Source organism: Rhinopithecus roxellana, chromosome 11 (genome assembly GCF_007565055.1).
Source record: "Rhinopithecus roxellana isolate Shanxi Qingling chromosome 11, ASM756505v1, whole genome shotgun sequence".
NCBI classification, from domain to species: domain Eukaryota; kingdom Metazoa; phylum Chordata; class Mammalia; order Primates; family Cercopithecidae; genus Rhinopithecus; species Rhinopithecus roxellana.
The window spans coordinates 54,537,015-54,557,346 of NC_044559.1; the positions used below are offsets into that span (position 1 = coordinate 54,537,015).

General features: G+C 41.8%; 1 protein-coding gene and 1 long non-coding RNA gene across 5 annotated transcripts in view; one reads left to right on the forward strand and one right to left on the reverse strand.

Moving 5' to 3' along the window:
- The window catches only part of LOC104657260, a 36,468-nt gene extending 30,821 nt beyond the window's left edge, over positions 1–5,647 (reverse strand). The window contains exon 1 of the long non-coding RNA XR_747261.2: positions 5,495–5,647. This is a non-coding gene — a long non-coding RNA (uncharacterized LOC104657260). The remainder of the gene's footprint in view (positions 1–5,494) is intronic.
- The window catches only part of EPC1 (enhancer of polycomb homolog 1), a 120,259-nt gene that overhangs the window by 35,127 nt on the left and 64,800 nt on the right, over positions 1–20,332 (forward strand). The window contains exon 1 of one of the 4 annotated variants that reach the window (XM_030940594.1): positions 5,752–6,207. The exons of 2 other annotated variants lie outside the window; for them this stretch is intronic. In XM_030940594.1, the coding sequence (XP_030796454.1) occupies positions 6,055–6,207 (153 nt within the window). In that variant the 5' untranslated portion in view covers positions 5,752–6,054. Of the gene's footprint in view, positions 1–5,751; positions 6,208–20,332 lie in introns of those variants that run through there. One more of the 4 variants, XM_010357027.2, reaches the window with a different exon arrangement.

Below are 20,332 nucleotides of genomic sequence, written 5' to 3' on the forward strand. Positions count from 1 at the left end.
ACTAGCTACCCCTCTCTCTTCTTCCTTCATTACCAACCCTTTTAAACATTCTGTCTTCAATTCTAGTTCTCTCCTCATTTCACTTCAGTCTAGGACTGCACTCTGGAATCAGATACTAGGGATTTATTTTTGTTTTCTTTTTCTTTCTTTCTTTCTTTCTTTTTTTTTTTTTTTTGAGATGGAGTTGTGCTCTTTTCGCCCAGGTTGGAGTACAATGGCATGATCTCGGCTCACTGCAACCTCCGCCTCCTGGGTTCAACGTATTCTTCTGCCTTAGCCTCTGGAGTAGCTGGGATTACAGGCATGCGCCACCACGCCCGGCTAATTTTATAGTTTTAGTAGAGACAGGGTTTCTCCATGTTGATCAGGCTGGTCTTGTACTCCCCAGCTCAGGTGATCCATCCACATCGGCCTCCCAAAGTGCTGAGATTACAGGTGTGAGCCTCTGTCTCCGGCCAGATACTAGGGATTCTAATCTCAGCACTGCCTCTGACCAGCTTCGTGGTCATAAACCAGTCATACAAGCTCTCTAAACCCTACCTAATACCTAATAGGGACGTACCTATTGCTTGAAGGACTGTCATGAAAATTGAGATAATGCATTTAAAGTATTTCTGCATCGCGTGGTACACAGTAGGTGTTCCATAAATGGTAGCTATTCTTCCTGTTGACTGAAAGCACAATAGGAGCTCAGAGATGAGAAAGATTGGGGTAGGCTTATTTTACATTTACCTAACTGTTCACTGATGCTTCAGATTAGGAAATTAGAGCCAGAGAGTTTAACTAGTCAATGTTTCATGGGGGAGGTGATATTTTAGTTGGATTTTAAAGGATAATAATAATATCTTACATCTATTGAGGGTTCACTGTGGGCCAGCGATGATTCTAAGTGCTTTACATGGTTTTACTTAGTGTTCAAAACATTCCTGTGAGATAGGATTTCAATAGACAGTCAGTCTGAGGCAGGACAGGGAGGACAGACTGAAAAGAATGAATGAGGCTGGGCGCGGTGGTTCAAGCCTATAATCCCAGCACTTTGGAAGGATGAGGCAGGTGGATCACTTCAGATCAGGAGTTCAAGACCAGCCTGGCCAACATACAGTGAAACCCCGTCTCTACTAAAAAAATACAAAAATTAGCCAGGCGTGATGGTGCACACCTGTAATCCCAGCTATTTGTGAAGCTGAGGTAAGGAGAATCACTTGAACCCAGGAGGTGGAGGTTGCAGTGAGCCAAGATCACACCACTGCACTCCAGCCTGGGCAACAGAGCAAGACTCCATCTCTCAAAATAAAATAAAATAAAATAAATAAATAAACAATCAACAGAATGAATAAAAACCTGGAGGCAGGAAAGACATGCTGATTTTTTTTTTCTTTTTCTAAGAAGGAGGTTCGCTCTTGCTGCCCAGGCTGGAGTGCAATGGAGCAATCTCAGCTCACTGCAACCTCTGCCTCCCGGGTTCAAGCAATTCTCCTGCCTCAGCCTCCTGAGCAGCTGGGATTACAGGCATGTGCCACCATGCCGGCTAATTTTTTGTATTTTTGGTAGAGATAGGGTTTCACCATGTTGGCCAGGCTAGTCACGAACTCCTGACCTCAGGTGATCCACCTGCCTCGGCCTCCCAAAATGCTGGGATTATAGGCGTGAGCCACCACGATTTCTGAAGATGGTGATGAGACTGGTAGCTAGCGCGAAAAGCTAAGTGTCTTAAGCAATAATGACAAACGATGTTGGACAGAGTGGGGCAAAATTATAGGAGGTCTTGACAACCAAACACTCCAAAATTTGGCTTTATCTAATGGGCAAAACAAAGAGCAGTTATAAAGATATGAGTTGGGGAAGGGAGGATACAGAATGAAGTAGAGTTTTTGGCACACTGACTTGGTGACATGCATTGTGAGGGCCCAGGGACCCACTGACTCTGCTTCCACTTTTGGTTACCACTAGCCACCAACAGAAGAGTACCAGCACAGTTTCCTATAAAGTGGGAGCTTTCAACAGGTTTATTGAGGGAGTGAGTAAATAAAGGATGGACTGAATAACTAAAGGATTAATGGCAGGCTGTTTTTAGATGGAGTTGGGGCTATGTTTAAGACAATGGAAATGGAAATCGGGAAGTAAATCCTAGAAACAATTTCAAAGAAGAAATCATAAGACTTGGATACATACTGAACATAAACCACTATTTAGAGCTGTATTTCAAATGTATTATTTACCGCTGAATGCAGTGTCAGAGCAGTTGCCTTTGGAATATTCTAAGTTTTTGTTAAGTAGAAATTCCTGCATTTGGAACAGAAATCACATTTCTCGTGCTGTTATATGTAATGATTATTACCATGAAAACTCATGTCTCTTTTACCTTCTACTCCTACTCCATCCACCCAAGTTCTTACTAGTTTTACCTCCTAATGGGATTGTTGTTGGGGTCTCCTACTGAACTCCGGCCAAATAAACCTCCTCATCCTCAATCATACCTGACAGTTGCTGCCTCTCACCTTTTTGTTCATACAGTTGTGTTCCCCCATGAATGTTCTTTCTTCTATAATAGCATTTCATTCCCATGAGCAGTTGGAACCTTAGCCATCCTTCAGAATCAGATCACATGCTGCTTCTCCATGCTGTCTAATCTACCCAGATGGAACCTACTGCTCTCTTTTCTGAACTCCCGTAGCCACTTACATTTCATTATACTGCCTTGCCACTTGGGTAACTGGGTATCCATTTTACAGTGTTTTATTTGTATCCCCTACAATGACAGTACTGTGTGTTACCTGGTTATCCAATACATATTTGTGACACGAAATCAAACTATCTTAAATACTCCAAATCCCTTCCCAAACAAGAATTTCCTTCTGCCATTAGTGTATTCAGCTTTGCCCTAGCATACATTTTATGCAACATCGAGAATTTCACATCACTTTTGTTGGGGACACTTAGAAAAAGAAGGAATTTTAAGTTGAGAACAGAAAAGAATTGTTAAAGTGGAAGTAGAGAATTAATCATTTTTTCAAGGAATCTTTTGGATAGATAAAAGAATCTGGGGAAAACTAAGCCTGAACCTTTACTGCTGCCTTCCTGCCCCTTAAGGTGAAGAAAAGTGAACTGCATAAAAAACAGGCATGGGTCCGAATGCAGTGGCTTACACCTGTAATCCCAGCATTTTGGGAGGCTGAGGTGGGAGGACTGCTTGAGGTCAGGAGCTCAGGAGCAGCCTGGGCAACAGAGGGAGGCCCTGTCTTTAGAAAAAATATTAGAAATTAGTAGGCTATGGTGGCATGTACGTGTAGTCCCAGCTACTGACGGCTGAGGCAGGAGGATCGCTTGAGCCCAGGAGTTCAAGGCTGCAGTAAGCCACGATCACAACCCTGAACTCAAGCCTGGGAGATAGAGTGAGACACTGTCTCTAAAAAATAAGAATTTCAAGAAAGGGTTTTTTTTGTTTGTTTGTTTATAAAAGAGGCTTGGGATTACAGCCTTTGGGTCCTTGGGAACCCAGAAGGACCTGAGAGTTGGAAATCCACATTATTGAGGAGCTGGATAAAGGAATGATGAGAAAAAGGTGTCTCTTACCAGGCATATAATGTTATCTGCCAAAAGGCAAACTTAATCTGTAAGCTTATCTCTGAATTTGCCATGGAGGGTGATTTTAGACTCTCTAAAGAATAAGAAATTTTTTGTACTCCACCCATTATTACTAGTGCAGGATGTGGAAATAGTTACTTTGTTGTTTACCGTTATTTTTATGAGGGTAAAAATAATTCATTTCCTTGGTTCACTCTTGACTTACTCTATTTTGTTCTTAAAATCTTAGGCTCCTCAATCAAGAATTCTACTGCTAGGACTTTCAGGAACCTAATGTTGTAGGCTGGAGCAGGCTGTTAGAATAATACTCAGCCATTATTTTCGGAACTGTTAAACCTGGTTAAACAGGTGTCATTAATTCTTGAGGCTCCCAGAAAGTGACTGCTATCTAATGACTCAGCCTTGGACACGTCTCTGCTGTTTTAAAATACCCTTCTTCCCTTCATTTTTACTTTTTTTGCAAAGTTAACCTACACTTATCCTACATATTTACCCAGATATCTTCTCTTCCAAAAAGTCTTCCCTTGCCACTTCATTAGAACCACTCCCCTGGGTTGGGCGCCACTCTTGCCCCTTCCCACAGTGGCCTGGGCTTTCACATAACACTTAGCTCGCTGTGCGGCAGTTGCCATTCGCGGGTCCTTCTCCCCACTGTGTAAGTTCCTCCAAGAGCCCTGTGGGTGCCAAGCTGACTTGGAAGGTTATGAGGGCTCAATACACACAGTCATTACTCATCGAATGAATAAATGCACAGTCTCTGTATATGAAATGCAGGTGAACGTCCTTCTGCCTCATTTAAGTGAGCTGCTAATATCGGAGTTTTAGGATAATTTTGGAGAACTGCAATCCGCCTGTCTTCTCCCTATCCTACGGAGTTGGCTAAACCAGCCTGGAGGCTAGCAGTTTGCCTGTGTGCCCTAAGCTAGTGACAGCTCATATCAAGCCCCGTATTTAAGGAGCATGATTACTTTTACTATGTAGCCCCCAGGGAGAAAAGGAGACTCACAAAACATTTTTGTATCTTTTTGTATCTTGTTGTACAAGATACAAAATTGTGCACCAAGATACAAATTGAAACTCGAATTGAAATTTGGCTGCCAATTTATTAAACCCACCCCAACAATTTTCTCTACTAAAAAAAAAAAACACGGAAAGAGAATCTCTGGTACCCATTTTCATGTGTAATATAAACCGATGCCACCAATCTATCATATCCATCTAAATCTAATAATTCAGCTTTTTGTTTGTTTGGCGGGAGTACGACAGGTCTTTATATGATTCAGTGTTACAAAGTTTTTCGGGGGACAAATGATAAAAGTGTGAATCCACCGCTATGATGAAGCCGCAGTTTCTTTGAGTACAAAATCATGCGCTAGACATAAAGAACTGGCTTTAAATTCCGTAGTAGATCTTGCTTCTAAATGTTACGGTGGTGGGTAATAATTTCCTTTGCTTCAGTTACTATTTAAAAAGTAAGTATGTGTAGATAAAAATGCATGATTTAAAAAAATCTACTTTGTAGAATAGGATACTATCATTTATATTAAGCCCAATGCGTGGGAAACGGATCAATGACTTGATGCAGTGCCTATAAAATATTATAATCCAAAGTTGCATTAGGACATAAAAATAACTGCTGATAAAAGTTTACTCCAAGTAGCATCTGCCCCTAATTAAGTTTGTATTTTTATCGTAAAGACCTAAGTCGCCGCGGGAAGCTAGGCTGTGCGTTCGCCCCCCGCGGCAGACGGCGGCGCGCGAGCCCCTCCGAAGCCCAGCGGGGGCGGCCGCTGGCGGACACCCCACAAAGGTCCCAGCCCTCCGAGCCCCCAGTCCCCGGGCCCGAGCCCCGCCTGCCACTCTCCCCAGCTGCCTTTCCAAACGCCGGCGTGCTGGTGTTTTCCCGCACCTTGTTCGCCCGTCAGAAAACGGCGCCGGGAAGGAGCGAGCGTGAGAAAGTGAGCGTGTGCGCGGCCGGAGAGCACGACCCAAGAGCCGGCGCCCGGTGTCCGAGCGCCTAGTCCGCCCTGTCCGCCCCCGGGCCCGCGAAGGGCGGGGACCCCGAGTAGCGAGGCGCGGGAAGCGAGGCCGGCGGGTGCCGGGGGTTGGCGGGACGCGCGCTCCGTGCCGGCGCCGGCCTCGAGCCCGCGCTCCCTCCCCCCGCCCGCGTGCCCGCGCCGCTGCGCGATGCAGTGTGGGGAATGGCTGGGGTTGGCTGAAGAGCGCACAGTGGAGTTTTAATGTCCGCCATGTTGGCCATGGCGTATTGAAGAGAGCGAGCGAGAGAGGAGCGGAGCGGCACAGCCTCCCACCCTCCCGGCTGGTGTTAGTGCCCGGACGGCGGGCTCAGCGCTCCGCCCCTCAAGTCCCCGGCAGCGGTTGGCGAGTGGGGACCGAACCCCCGGTTCTCCATGATCCCGCTGGCCGGGGCCGTTTCCCCAGAGCGGAGAGGTATCTGCTGCGCCTGAGATGAGTAAACTGTCGTTTCGGGCGCGGGCGCTAGACGCCTCGAAGCCGCTGCCGGTTTTCCGCTGTGAGGATCTGCCCGACCTGCACGAATACGCCTCGATAAACAGGGCCGTGCCGCAGATGCCCACCGGAATGGAGAAGGAAGAGGAGTCGGTACGTGTTAACTCCCCTGTCCGACCCACCGTCAGGCCCGCTCCCTCTGCTGCCTGCGGCGGCGGCGGAGCAGCAAACCCACACAAAATGGCCGCCATCTTCTCTTCGCCGCCGACTCTCAGTCGCCGGCCGGGCCTATACCCCGCCTCCCCCGGCCTCGACCCCTGGTCGCCGCGGCCCGGCGGGGCCCCTTCTAAGGCTACTCGCCGACCCCGGCCACTTGTACCCGGGTCCCGCGGAGTTCGGGGGCCCGAAAGGCACAAAGGGGTCACGTGACGAAGCTGCCGGCAGCCATTTTGTGTCTTAGTTCTTGGGTTGGGCCTTGTGCATCCGGAGAGGGGAACGGGCTGGGTGGCGGTGGGGGTGCGGCGAGCCGGGAGCCGTGGAGGACCCGCCTGCAGGCCTCTCCGTGGGCCGCTGGGTGGCGCTCTAGGGCCACTGCGGCCCGCGCGCCGCTGCCCGGGCCGGGAGCGCAGGTTCTGTGCACAGTCGGGGAATTTGATTGCCCCATGGTTTGGGAAGCTTGTTGGGCTCAGTGCAGCCCCCACGTGGAGCCTCAGACGGGCATGTCATGTTGCCTGCGGCTCTATGAGGCTTTTCTCCTCTCTGCAAGGAAATGTCGAGGGTGCAGTGTGTTTGCCCGGACGACTTACTTTCCTAGAAGATAAGACTTATTCTCAGTGTCCTCTTTCTGGGACGTTTGCATCCATCCCTCCCCAGAGCTAGTTGTTAGGAGGATAATAAACCACTATCCCTGACTTTTTCTGTGATCCTTGCGAATATCTTGCAGATTTGTTTGCAGTGCCTCTCTTTTCCGAAGCCTGTAACCTTACCTATTTGTAAAATAAATTTAAGTTCTCCTGCTTTCTGGTATCTCAACATAGGGGGAGAAGAGACCCAATTTAAGTAACTGTTACAGTTACTTAAGAAAGAGGATCCTTTCTTATTCAAAACCGAACTAAAACTAAGTGACTTGATTCACAGAAATCTTAATATTGAGATGTCTAAATTGGGTGGGTTTCAGCACGTAAATGACTGTTGACAATAGACATTTTACCATCGTTGTGGCTTTACCTTTTTGTGGAAGTTGGGTTCGGACACCAGGATAATAGAATCTTCCTCTCATTTCCCCCAGATCCTTGACAGTATAACTTGATGACTTCTAAGCCTAAGGAATTGCATACCTTGGTTTTCAGGTACAGCCATTTAAACAGGGTGCAGTGTATTGACAGTTCAAGGAAGTCCAGGAGTCGCGTGGATTTGTGTGCTACAATTTTGTTGTGGAAAATTGCACTGTAATATTTCTCTTGGTACTGTAAGAATTTTTATTGTAGAAATTATGCTCTGTAATGTTTTTGGAAATAAAACTGTTTAAACTCTTTGGGTTGTTTAACCTTTTAAAGTAAAATAGCTGTGACAGTGGAATGTTACTTTTGAGAGTAGTGTCTTAATTCTAACTTTACAGATAAGCCAAGTGTATGTAGTAGCTGAGATTGTCTAGTTGGGCACTGACTTTCAGCACATTGTCTTATGAGACACTACCTCTTAATTTATTTTACTTGTATCAACTTTAGAGTAGCATGGTGCCATTTGTTTATTTTTTAATAAGTGATTTGTTTTTAAAATTAAAGTACTTGTGACTGCAGAATCTTGTCTTTTGGTTTTATTTTTATTTCTGTTTGTAAGTTTTACAGATAATGCTTTCAAGTATTGGGGTGTTGGTGTTACCCTGCCCTGGAAATTAATTTGTAGTTCTTGTTTTACAGCCAAGGAAGGGGAAAGCCTTGATTAAAGCAAGACAGCACTACAGTACACTTTAGACATTAGTTAAGTCTTGCTTCTGTGAATACTTTGGACAGTCCCAAGAGTTACAACCTGAAGTCAGAGCTGAGCTCAATGAAATACCAATGCTTGTTAAATTTTACAGGTAATTTTATTCGCTGAAATAATTTTGATTTTTTTTTTCTTTTCTTTTCTGAGACGGAGTCTCACTCTGTTGCCCAGGCTGGAGTGCGGTGGCACCATCTTGGCTCACTGCAACCCTCTGCCTCTGGAGTTCAAGTGATTCTCCTGTCTCAGTTTCCCCAGTAGCTGGGATTATAGGCGCTTGCCACCACGCCCGGCTGATTTTTGTATTTTTAATAGAGACGGGGTTTTGCCATGTTGGCCAGGCTGGTTTTGAACTGCTGACCTCAGGTGATCCGCCCGCCTCGGCCTCCCAAAGTGCTGGGATTACAGGCATGAGCCACCGTGCCCAAGCAGTTTTGACATTTTATACTGCAGTGGCTATCAGTAGTTTGTGACGTGGAGTCCCTAATTTTGAAACACAGGGATTTTTTTTCCTTCAGATTGCCTTTTTCCGTTATCTGTTTAGAATTTTTTACTTCACATCCAACCCAAGCTATGTATGAGGAGAGAAGCATAGACCTCAAGAATAGATACCGAACCTAATGGAAGAATGTAAAAAGTACCCGGTAAACAAGCTGCTGTACAGTCCTGTGGTTCATGCTGTTAGTGGTAGGCTGTGTAAATCATAATATTGAAAGTACTGTGTTATGCAATGTTGAAAAGGTATACTAAACATAGAGGTAATTGAATTCTGGATTCACCATAGAAAAACAGAAACTTTTTGACGATTTGTGGAAGCATTTTGTACTTCTAATAAAGAGGAAGGGTTAAAGCAAACTTCTGCCTTTAACTGACACATTAGTTATTTGTTATCTTGTTAAGTCACTGTAACCTAGAACCTGAATTGACTGTCTCAGAAAAAAAAAGTATGTAGTCTTATGTTGGTCCTGAAAGGTGAGGAAAGTTTTTTTTATACACCATCTCATTAAAGCATTTTATTGATCAAAATAATCTGCAGAATTGTCATGTGAAATATGCCTAGTAATTGTTATGTTGTTTCTGGATATACTTGACAGAAATCCATGTCTTTTAACATTGGGAAAATAAGTATTATTCGTGTATTCCCATTTAACCAGTTCTAATAATATGAGCTGAACACACGGACCTAACGAGGCAGACTTTTTTAATTTTTAAGAAACAAGTAGAAGCCCTTACCCCCCCAAAAATAATTTGGAGGTGGAAAATGTTACTGAACTTTCTTATTTTTTAATTATTGTGGTAGTACTGAAAAAGTAACTTCAGATTGTGATATATTGGAGAATTTGACTGGATCAAAGATGTTAGAGATTAAATGTGAATTCGCAGAATGTAATGCATTGAAATTTGCTAAGTCTGAAAGTAACAGATTGGCGGGATGCTGTGTCTCATGCCTGTAATCCCAGCACTTTGGGAGGCCAAGATGGGTGGATCACCTGAGGTCAGGAGTTCGAGACCAGCCTGGCCAACATGGTGAAACCCTGTCTCTACTGAAAATACAAAAATTAACCAGCCGTGGTGGCGGCTTCCTGTAATCCCAGCTATTCGGGAGGCTGATGCAGGAGAATCACTTGAACCTGGGAGGTGGAAGTTGCAGAGAGCTGAGATAACCCCACTGCACTCCAGCCTATACAACAAGAGCGAAACTCGTTTCAGAAAAAATAATTTAATTAAAAATAAAAAAGTAACATGATAAAAATACAATGTATTTAAGTACAGATGTGACTTAAATCACAGCGAAATAATAGACTTTCAGCTCAGATAATTGAGTCCCTTTGGGATTTAAAAAAAGATATAATTTTAAACAAGTGCTTGGTTGGTGCAGGGCATATATCCTATTATAAATATTTTACAAAGTTAACTTTAAGATTATAATTTAATTATCTTTATAATCTTAAATCTTGTGCTACGGCTTCGCATTCTATTGAAAGGTTAAACTTACCAAATAGATTAATACTATCAAATCTTTTTATTAAAATTGACTCGATTAAAATTGGAGCTTTATGTTGTTACAATTCTCCTTTATGGAAACATCACTTAGGAGACATTCTTAAAAAGTCGATTTTAAAATGATATTTAGCAAAATGGAGCTACTGTTCCATAGTAGTTTAATTTTTCATTGGGTTGTCTAGGGTGCATTGTTCCATTTATGAGGGGGTGACAACCTTTCCTCTTCTGTTACCTAGACTGGTTTGGGTAGGATATTTGGTGTAATTAAGATGTTAATGATGTTACATTGATACTACCTTACGGTCACCTTTGAAACTGTTAACAAGTAGGATCTAACCACCATAATCCAGCACCTTAGTTCTATAGGATTCTAACAGGACAGGATAGTCTTTATACTCCCACCTTTTCTGTATTACTGGCACAATATACATTGTTACTAAGCCCAAGTTAAGAAGTATTTATAAAAAGTGGATGGGAGTTTGTTTGCTTGTAATTATGGGGAAATGGGAAATATGTACATATCCTTGATATGTACATATCCTTGATATGAGAAAAAAATGGTTACTACATTTCCAAAACTTAGTAATAAAAACCTAGTTTAAATTTAAATCACTTTTGAAGGAAACCAAGAGTCTCTTTCTTTAACCTTTAATATTTTAAACCAATATTTTTAGTCCCTTTATCTGGAGCTGTAAAGATCAGTCTAGATTTCTCCATTCTATCCACTGTCTTGGAAGTGAAGAGAAATACATGAAATCTCAATTACAGTAGAAGCAAAGTTCAACAGACTAATTACAGATAGTTTCAATTAGAAAATAATTGAGAGTATGGGGATTTTTGCATTAGATTATAATTAGTTCAGATAAAATCAAAGATAGTAATAAAATATTTCAGCTTTCTATACTGTCCAAAGATATTTTTGCATAAAGTTGCTAAGCTAGGGTTCTGAGGGTTATGTGGAAATAATTGTGGAAGTGATGAATTCCCACCATATGCCTATAAAAGGTTAGAATATATTTTTCTAGGGAGAAGGTTCACACTTGTCATCAATTTCTCAAGGTATTGGTAATGGGCTGGGGCAGAAAGCCCAGGGTTTAAGATCAACTGTCCCATAAATTTCAGACTGAGTCATTTTTGGTTTTATCTCAGTTTGGCAGTTACTAAATAGACTTAGTCAAAGGAGGATAATTGAGAAAGGACAGGCAGTCCGAGAAGAGACAAAGGATTCTTGAATACAGAAGGGAACTTTTGAACACTCACATGCCAACGCACCTGAAATGTTAGTACTAACTTTTGTTTCAGTATACCGTTTGAATGTGTTTGTGTATCTAATGGTATTTTGTGGGTGCTTCATGATCAGCATTGGCATTTGTACTGAATTACATGTTTTCTGTTAATAGGACTTAATTAAAAGTACTGTCTCGATATAGGGTAGCTTAAATTTTATGAACAAGAGAAAAAGTTGTGCATAATGGTTCATGAATTTGTGGGCAGAATTAAATATACCAACCACTCCTATTAAAAACAGCTGGGTTTTAGTTTTATATTTTGCATTCTACTATGTCATGGTATGTACCGGTAATAATGGTAGAAACATAGAAGCTATCACACACACACACACACACACAGAGAGACGTGTCCGTTTTAAAGCACTTAGTAATGACAAGAGTTCTTTTCATATATATAAAGATGTGAATTCTGATTACATTTATTACTCAATTTTCTTGAAAAGTTAAGGATGCTTAATTGTTAACAGCAGTTAGTTACAAGCAGAAGATAGCATTTTAAGGGAGCAATAATACCATGGAATTAATGGTATCATTTGTGATCGTACTTCTTAGAAGAAGAGAATGTACAAGGAGATGAGAATTTTATATTGTAATTCAGGAATAAAACGAGTGTGTCTAAGGGCAAAAGTGATATGAAAGTATGACATACTTTCAGAGACAACTAGAGTATGTATTTTACTTTTAAAGTAGACTTTTGGAACAGTAAAGTGTGACTTGCATTAATATAACTTTTTGATAAGAATAAGCCAAATTACGAGAAATCAATGAGAAGACAAGGGAATCAAATGTTTTAAACAACTTGCAAGAATTGCTTTTTTTTTTTTTTTGAGTCAAAGTCTTGCTCTGTCACCCAGGCTAGAGAGCAGTGACATGATCATAGCTCACTGCAGCTGCAGCCTCAACCTCCCTAGCTCAAGCACTGCTCTCACCTCAACCTTACAAGTAGCTGTGACTACAGTTACATGCCACCATGCCTGATTTTTTGTATTTTTTGGTACAGATTTACCGTCTTGTCCGGACTGTTCTCTAACTCCTGGGCTCAAGTGATCCACCTACCTTGGTCTCCCAAAGTGCTGAGATTACAGGCGAGAGCCACTGCACCTGGCTCTAGAATTGCTTTTAATTGATGCTGACTATGTTGCCTTCAACACATTTATAAACTGTTGCACATCTTTCTTGATTAAGTTTATTAAAGCCTATAATAATAGTGATTTTGAGTTCTTACAGTATTTTAAATATAGTGGACACTCAACTTTGCACCTTTAAATATATGAAGTGAATTCCATCTACCAACCCCGCTGTAATAGGTATATGAAAATCAAAAGCAAACTTGCTGTACTTACTACATCTACTGTAATACGTTACCTGAGGTGTAGCATTGATCAATGCAGATACAATCAGTTCTTCAAAAGATAAAGCTCTCCCTCAAGTATTTGTTGTAATGGAGGTTATCTTTAAAGTTTTGGTTCAGTTTTTGGATATGTGTTGTGATAATCACTTGCTGAATTGCAAAGCAGATTATTAAAGCAAATCGTTTCAGTTGAATTTCCCTCAACATAGCAAGTACTGACTGAAGAAATTGGATGTGACCTTAGAGTGAATCTAGGGGCAAGCATGACCTGAGGTTTAAAATGTCCTGTGAATGATTTAATATAGGTTCTAATCTTTTTATATATTGGGATGAACTATTTTGATAATGTAGCAATTGTATATCCTCTGAGTATCCAAATAGCAATTGTGTATCCTCTGAGGAAACTTTCCTACCTTGATTTTTGTATCCATTGACAAGGCACTTAACCTCACTGAAAGAATATTAGTCTCTGCATTTGTTAAGTCTTCTGATCTACCTTACAAAATAGCTCTGAGGAGTGAATAAGGCAGTGTATGTAAAATCATGTGCAGATGAATTTCATTATTACCAAACACTAACAAAATTTTTAGAATGGCCTTGCTTTTTGTTCTCAGAAGATACTTAATATTATATTTTGTATTTGGGATTGTTTGACATAAAAGTGTTAGATATATTTTGTTTCCTTACAGAGTTGTATGATATGATTGTGAAAACTATTTATTTTAACTTAGTCTATTATTATTATTATTATTGAGACAGAGTTCACCCTGTCACCCAGGCTGGAGTGCAGTGGCATGATCTCGGCTCACTGCCACCTCCACCTCCCAGGTTCAAGTGATTCTCGTGCCTCAGCCTCCTGAGTAGCTGGGACTACAGGTGTGTGCCACCATGCCCAGCTAATTTAGGTAATTATTAGTAGGAAAAAGCATCAAACTAGGAGTTACTAGACTTAAGGCCTTACTCTAGCCTCTAACTCTGCTTCCACATGCCCCAGGTTTTCTTGACTGTAAGATGCAGTAGGCCTATGGTAGTTTCCTGTTGTAATGAGAATATTGTGTTGCCATTATATTTAAATCTTTTTCCAAAAGAATTTTATGTGTTTAGAGAGTAGTCATTAAATCTTGAGTTAATCTCATTTGCATGTTACCTAAACGTAATTTGCATGGAAGTAAAGATTAATGGATAGTTGCTTCCAGTTTAGGAAGGGTCAAGTTCTAAAAGCCAGTCTCTAAAGGATTTTAAAGATATAATTGGATGCAGTAATCAGAAAATAACTTTTATTGTCATGAGAATTTGAGATTAGAGCCAGAATGTATTATTATTATTTTTTTTTTTTTATTTTTTTTTTTCCTGAGACAAGGTCTCCCTCTGTTGCCCAGGCTGGAGTGTAGTGGCACGATTTCGGCTCATTGCAGCCTCAGCCTCCTCGGCTCAAGGATCCTCCCACCTCAGCCTCCTGAGTAGCTGAAACTCCAGGCGGATGCCACCATATGTTCTTATGTGGCAGTGGAACAAGATACAACAGAATTTTAGTTAGAAGGAGAAGGATAATTTTCTTTGGGTTAGGAAACATGTGACCTGAAACTTGAGTGGTGGGAATGAGCCAGCCATGGGAAGAGCTGCGTGAGGAACATTTCAGACAGAGAGACCTACAGGTGCACAGAGACTGAGCTGAAACAGAAAGGAGGCTAGTGTACTCATAGCAGAGTGAGCAGGGGATTGGAGATTAGGAGATGAGGACACATATGTACTTGGGATCCACATCAGGAAGGGATTGTTCGGCTACCATGAGAAGTTTTGACTGTGTTGAAATGAAGTAAGCTATTCACAAGTTTAAAGGAGTGACATGAACTGATTTAATGGTTTTTCAAGATTATTCTGGCTGCCATGTGGAGGGAGAATGAGTCATACTGGGCAAGAGTGATGATGGTGGCTTTAAGTAGGGTTGGTACTAGTGGAGATGAAGAGAAATGGATGGATTTGAGATATATTTTGAGAAGCCAGAACCAACAGAACTTGCTGGTGGACTTGAATGTACTAGTTGGAAAGAGAGAATCCAGGATGAACCTCCAGCTTGAGCAGCTGGATAGATGAGTGGGCCACTTACAGAGAAGGGACAATTGGGGTGGGGGATGTAGAAGGGATGGACTTACTCAGTTTGAAATGTGCCTCTTTTGTCCTAACTGGATATGTGAGAATGTATACATTAGAGCAGTTTGTGCTAGAAGTGTATAATTTGGAAGTCATGAGTTGGTGCTATAAATCAGAGTCTTCCCCTTATGAATCGCATAGAATGCTATGCTGTGGCACTCAGAGGAGAAGCTACTGAAAAGATTTTCTTCATTTTTAGAGTAAAAGCATCTCAAGAAGGAAGGACATTGGTTAACTATGTCCACTGAGAAGATGAAAGTATGGGAAGGTAATTTAATTAGATGTGTGCCATTGGCATGTTTTGGTAGAGTGGTGAGAAGGAAAGCCCAGCTGGAGTAGAAGAAATAATAGAAGATGAAAAAGGGGACATAGCAAGTATAGTCAACTCTTTGGAATAGCTCTGCTATGAAAGAGTGGGAAAAAAAAAACGGGCTGGAGTAGCTGGAGGAGGCTCCCAGATCAGCAGGATGATTTCTTTTAAAAATTAGTTACAGAGTTCCACCAGGCACAAATGAAGGAAACAAATGAAGCTGAGCCCTAGATTGCTCCACTTCACTGCCTTGAGAATTTTCAGATTGCAGCACAGGGAGGAAATCCCAAACAAATCTGGCAACTCCTTCAGTTGAAGAAACAGAATTCAGAGTGTGGGGAGGCCTAAGTGACTTCGGAGCAGAGTACCACAGCTGCACAGAGAAAGAGCTCCAGATATTCACAGGGTGTCCCTCTGAGTGGCCAGCTGAAAACTGATCTGAGCCTGTCCATGAGGAACTTCCAAGTCTAGGGAAAAGCAACAGGAAAGAAAGAACAGTTTGGGAAGTTCATAGAGCCGAGACTGCTACATTCCCACTAATCAGAGTGGAAAGGCCTCAATACACAGCGTATCAAGTAGAACCCTCAAAAGGGTTATTGTCTCAGCAGTGAGGCTGAGGCCAGATTAGTTCTAAAGACTGTTCTGGACTTGCCCTAACAAAGATTGAGCACTAGCCTGAAAAGAATCAAACTAAATTTCAAGTAACTTGATTGTGTCGCAGAACAAAGGCCAAAAATATTTAAAGGAATATTAATAAGATCCTGCAACATAAAGCTCAGTGTTTAGCATCCAATAAAAAATTATCAGGCATGCAAAGAAGCTGGAAAATATGGCCCATAGTTAGGGAAAAAATTAACAGAAAGAGACATAGAAATAACCCAGGTAATCAAATTAGATTAAAATGTTAAAGCTACAAATAAAAGCAAGAATTACTAGAACTAGTAGAATTATTTCATTTAAATAGTATGAAATAACCTCATCCTCTCTCCTACTCAAGGACTTCACTCCTAATAACTATTTTATGTCTCTCCTGGATCCATTTAATGGAGATAATGGTTACTAATTACAACAGGAACTTTTTTTTTACCTTTGTGAAAGGCAGGCAGATAAACGAGAAAAGATGCATGTCAGTCATTAAGAGTTGGTTATGACAGGATGGCGTAGTTTATCCTATGATTGTATTTTCTCTGTGGGGTATGAGTGAGGTCATCACCTCAGAGTGAGGGAGAACCTTAAGATAAGGTAGGTATAGGAAAACTTAACTTAGTAGGAAAATGTAAAAGGATTGATAGACTTGCTGAGGACTCAATATTTGTGATCATTTAAAGTGAGACCAGTCAGCTCACTTGGGCAGTAGCATTCACTTGAGTTCCAGCACAAAGTAGGTATATAAGGTTTGTCAAGGGTCAGTGTTTGGCCAGCAAGTACAAAGGAGTAAGACAGGGATGAAGGCATTAAAAATTAGGTAGTAGGCTGGGCACAGTGGCTCACACCTGTAATCCCAGCACTTTGGGAGGCCAAGGTGGGTGGATCACAAGCTCAGCAGTTCGAGACCAGCCTAGCCAACATGGTGAAACCCAGTCTTACTAAAAATAACAAAAATTAGCTGGACATGGTGGCGGATGCCTGTGATCCCAGCTACTCCAGAGGCTGATGCAGGAGAATTGCTTGAACCTTGGAGGCGGAGGTTGCAGTGAGCTGAGATCACGCCATTGCACTCCAGACTGGACAACAAGAGCAAAACTCCGTCTCAAAAAAAAAAAAAAAAAAAAAAAGGGTGGTAGATGATCGTGATGGACCATGGAATCTAAGCAGGTAAGCAGGGAAAGAAGACATCCGGGAGCTGATGAGTAGTTGAAAAGTGGTAGGACTCAATTGGGATGGAAGGCTCTATGGAATTGTTTTGTTACAGTGGGAGTGCTTGAGTGAGTGAAACCAAGTCAGGAGGGTGGTGGCTAAAGAGTGACATGCTTGAATTTAAACCTTCAGAGGTGGCATAATTATTAGTGAAGGCAACATCTAGAGTATAACCATAGGAGTGGTGGGTGGCTGAGATGGAGTAGAGGAAAAGATCAGCGTGGGCGAGGAGGTCATGCTGTTTTATCATTATTCATGTAAATTCTGTCATGAAAAATGATGCTAGAAGTGTGGTAGTTGAGAAAACAGCGCTGTGGCTGTGACTGAAAGAGTGTATATGACAACTTTAGGGAGAGAGTGATGCTGTGAACTTGAGGGGTTGTGTTTTTTTGAAAGGACAGCAAAGAAGAAATGGGGTAGAACTGGCAGTGGGAAGCAAGGAGAGTGGGTGTGTATGCCATCCACAAGTCTGTGGCATATGGGAAAATAAACAGCTTCTGCTTGAAAGGGTGATGGGGAGTATTGTTTCTGGAATACACTGCCAGACTTCAGTTAGGGCAAGATGAGGGAACACTGAAAGAAGTTGAGAATGAATATAAAGAAGAGTTTGCTGATACATCTTTAGTCTAGACAACAGAGTGGAAGACTTTGAGAGGTCAGGAAGGGTGGAAGATTGGGACAGATTAGGACATGCTGAGATTAGAATGGTGATGAGAGCCAGGGTAGGTACTGTTACTGTCTTGGACTCTGTTAGTAATGGTTACAGAGAATGATGGGATTTACCCAGCCAACCTCAAGTGAGCAAACAATACAAGATAACCTTCCTGCTAGATATTCTAAACTGTAGAGGACCATTCTTGCAGCTAGATAGCCTCAAGGAAGGGCAGCTCCACTAGGTAGGAAGTGATGACCCCTTGAACTCCAAGGAGTACCTATCATTCCTTCTGCACAGTTGTATAAATATCTTCACAATGAAGGATTTTTGTACAGCACGGTTGCTTCAGGGCTCAGAAAATGGACCTTTAAGGGTTGTATTGAATATCTCAGACTTCTCCTTCCTCTGCAGTGGTTCTCAACAGGGACTATATCATTCTCCCACCCTGGAGACATTCTGGAAATTTGTGGGGGTGCTTTGGATTGTCAGTTATTGGGAGATGCTGTTGACATTAATTAAAAATAAGAGGGGGCCTAGTAATAATATAAACCCCACCATACAAAACAGAGTCCCACAAAATGACTTTTGAGTATCCCAGAGAACATTCCAGCAGATAAAATTACAATTTATAAATTATCTGAGTCTAAGACGTAATTTCATTTTACATGTGAAATGTTTTTTGTACAGTATTAATATACAGTAAATTTTCCAGAAAAGCAGCTAGTGTATAAAATAAGAGGATGTTGTACTTTTTTTGTTCAGAACTTTTGCAGGAGTTCTTATCATTCAAAAGTCACTTCATTGACATCACCATTTGTGGTATTTGAGTCAATAGCATATACCTGTATAAAGTGTGATTTTTTTTTTTTTTTTTTTTTTTTTTTTGCTATTATATTCAAAAGTCTTATCCCATCGCAGCTCAAAGTCCAGAATCTCATCTAAGTTAGATTCAGGTACAGTTGGGACTTCTTGGATGTTCCCTAAGTACAGCTTCTCAAGTACAATTCCTGGCTGACCTGTAAAGCCAAAGCAATATGTTACCTGGTCCTCATCCTTCCTCCAGACACTTGCCTAATATACAGCATTGGGTCAGGCTTAAGATAACCCCTATAAAACATTCCTATCCAAGGCGGGGGCCAAGAGATAGTAGGCACAAGGGAATCCCTGGTCTGTAACAATTCTGAAATCCACTCAGGCAATCCTTGGTTGGGTCTCGATTCCAGGGTATTCCCGGGGTGTACCCCAGCTCTCAGCTTTGCCCTTTGGGCATGTGGTTCTTTCTCCTGAGTTACCTTTTTCCATGAAAGGTAGTACATGTTTGTTTGCAACTAACTAGTTTTCTTATCTTGCTTTCTACCAAAATTTGGGGCCTCTGAAGGCTTCGTTTTCCATCTGCCGTCTCTTTCAGTTCAAGCTGGCAGTGTTTCACCATATGTAAGTCTTTTTAAAAAACTTTGTGCATCTTTTGTGAATCCTTTTGGGGTCAGTCTATTAGTTGAAAATCATATGCACAAATTTCTTTGAGATACGCCCTTTACTACCTTGAGCTTCTGCTGAGAGACAGCACCCTTTGCCTCGCAAAGCCTTATTGTCTGAGAGACACTGTGAAGTGCATAATTCTAGCAGGTCTTTTGTCTGAGAAAGTAGTATTCTGAGGTTCCATCTTTGGTATTTCTGAGATCTTAACAGAAGATTTTATAGTTACTCCCATGGCTTAGTTTTTAGATCATGTTTTTCTGGCGGTGCCCTGGATTTGATCTTGGCTCAGAATCCATTTGTGAATGTTAGCATTGTTTGCAATCTGAAGAGACTGCAAATTTTCCAAATCATCAAGTCCTTGCTCTTCTTTAAGAAGTCTTCATTTAATTTATGTCTTCTCATTTTTTGCTGCATATAGCAAGAAAAGCAAGGCAGCACTTTCTAGTTGAAACTCTCCTTAGCTAAATGACCCAGTTCATTACATAAAATTTCCAGGTTTTTGTGGGTTTTTTTGTTGTTTGTTTTTGAGACGAAGTCTCACTCTGTCGCCCAGGCTGTGGTGCGATCTCGGATCACTGCAACCTCCACCTCTCGGGTTCTCCTGCCTCAGCCTCCTAAGTAGCTGGGACTACAGGCGAATGCCACCATGCCCAGCTAATTTTTGTATTTTTAGTAGAGACGGGGTTTCACCATGTTGGCCAGGATGATCTTGATCTCCTGACCTCGTGATCCACCCACCTTGGCCTCCCAAAGTGCTGGGATTAACAGGCATGAGCCACCGCGCCCAGCCAAAATTTCTGGTTTTTATATGACCAAAGGTCACACAGTGCTACTAAGCCTCCTGCCCCTTCCTAACAAGGATACCTCCTCTTCTAGTCTCCAATAACATCTACCTCACTTTTCAGTTCTCCTTGTAGCCTTATGAAATGCCATGAGACTTTTTTAAAACAGTGTCTTAACTATCCTTAATACCATGGTCTGTTTCCAATGCCAATCCAATATTTCAGTGTTTTGTTATAGCAGTGAGTACTCCTAGTATCAACATGTGTTACTTATCTATTATTATGTAACTACCCAAAATGTAGCAGTTTAAAACAACAAACATTTGTAATCTCACAGTTTATGAGGATCAGATATCCAGGGGCAACATCTGTTGGGTGGTTCTGACCGGGGTCTCCATAAAAGCTGTTCAGGATTGC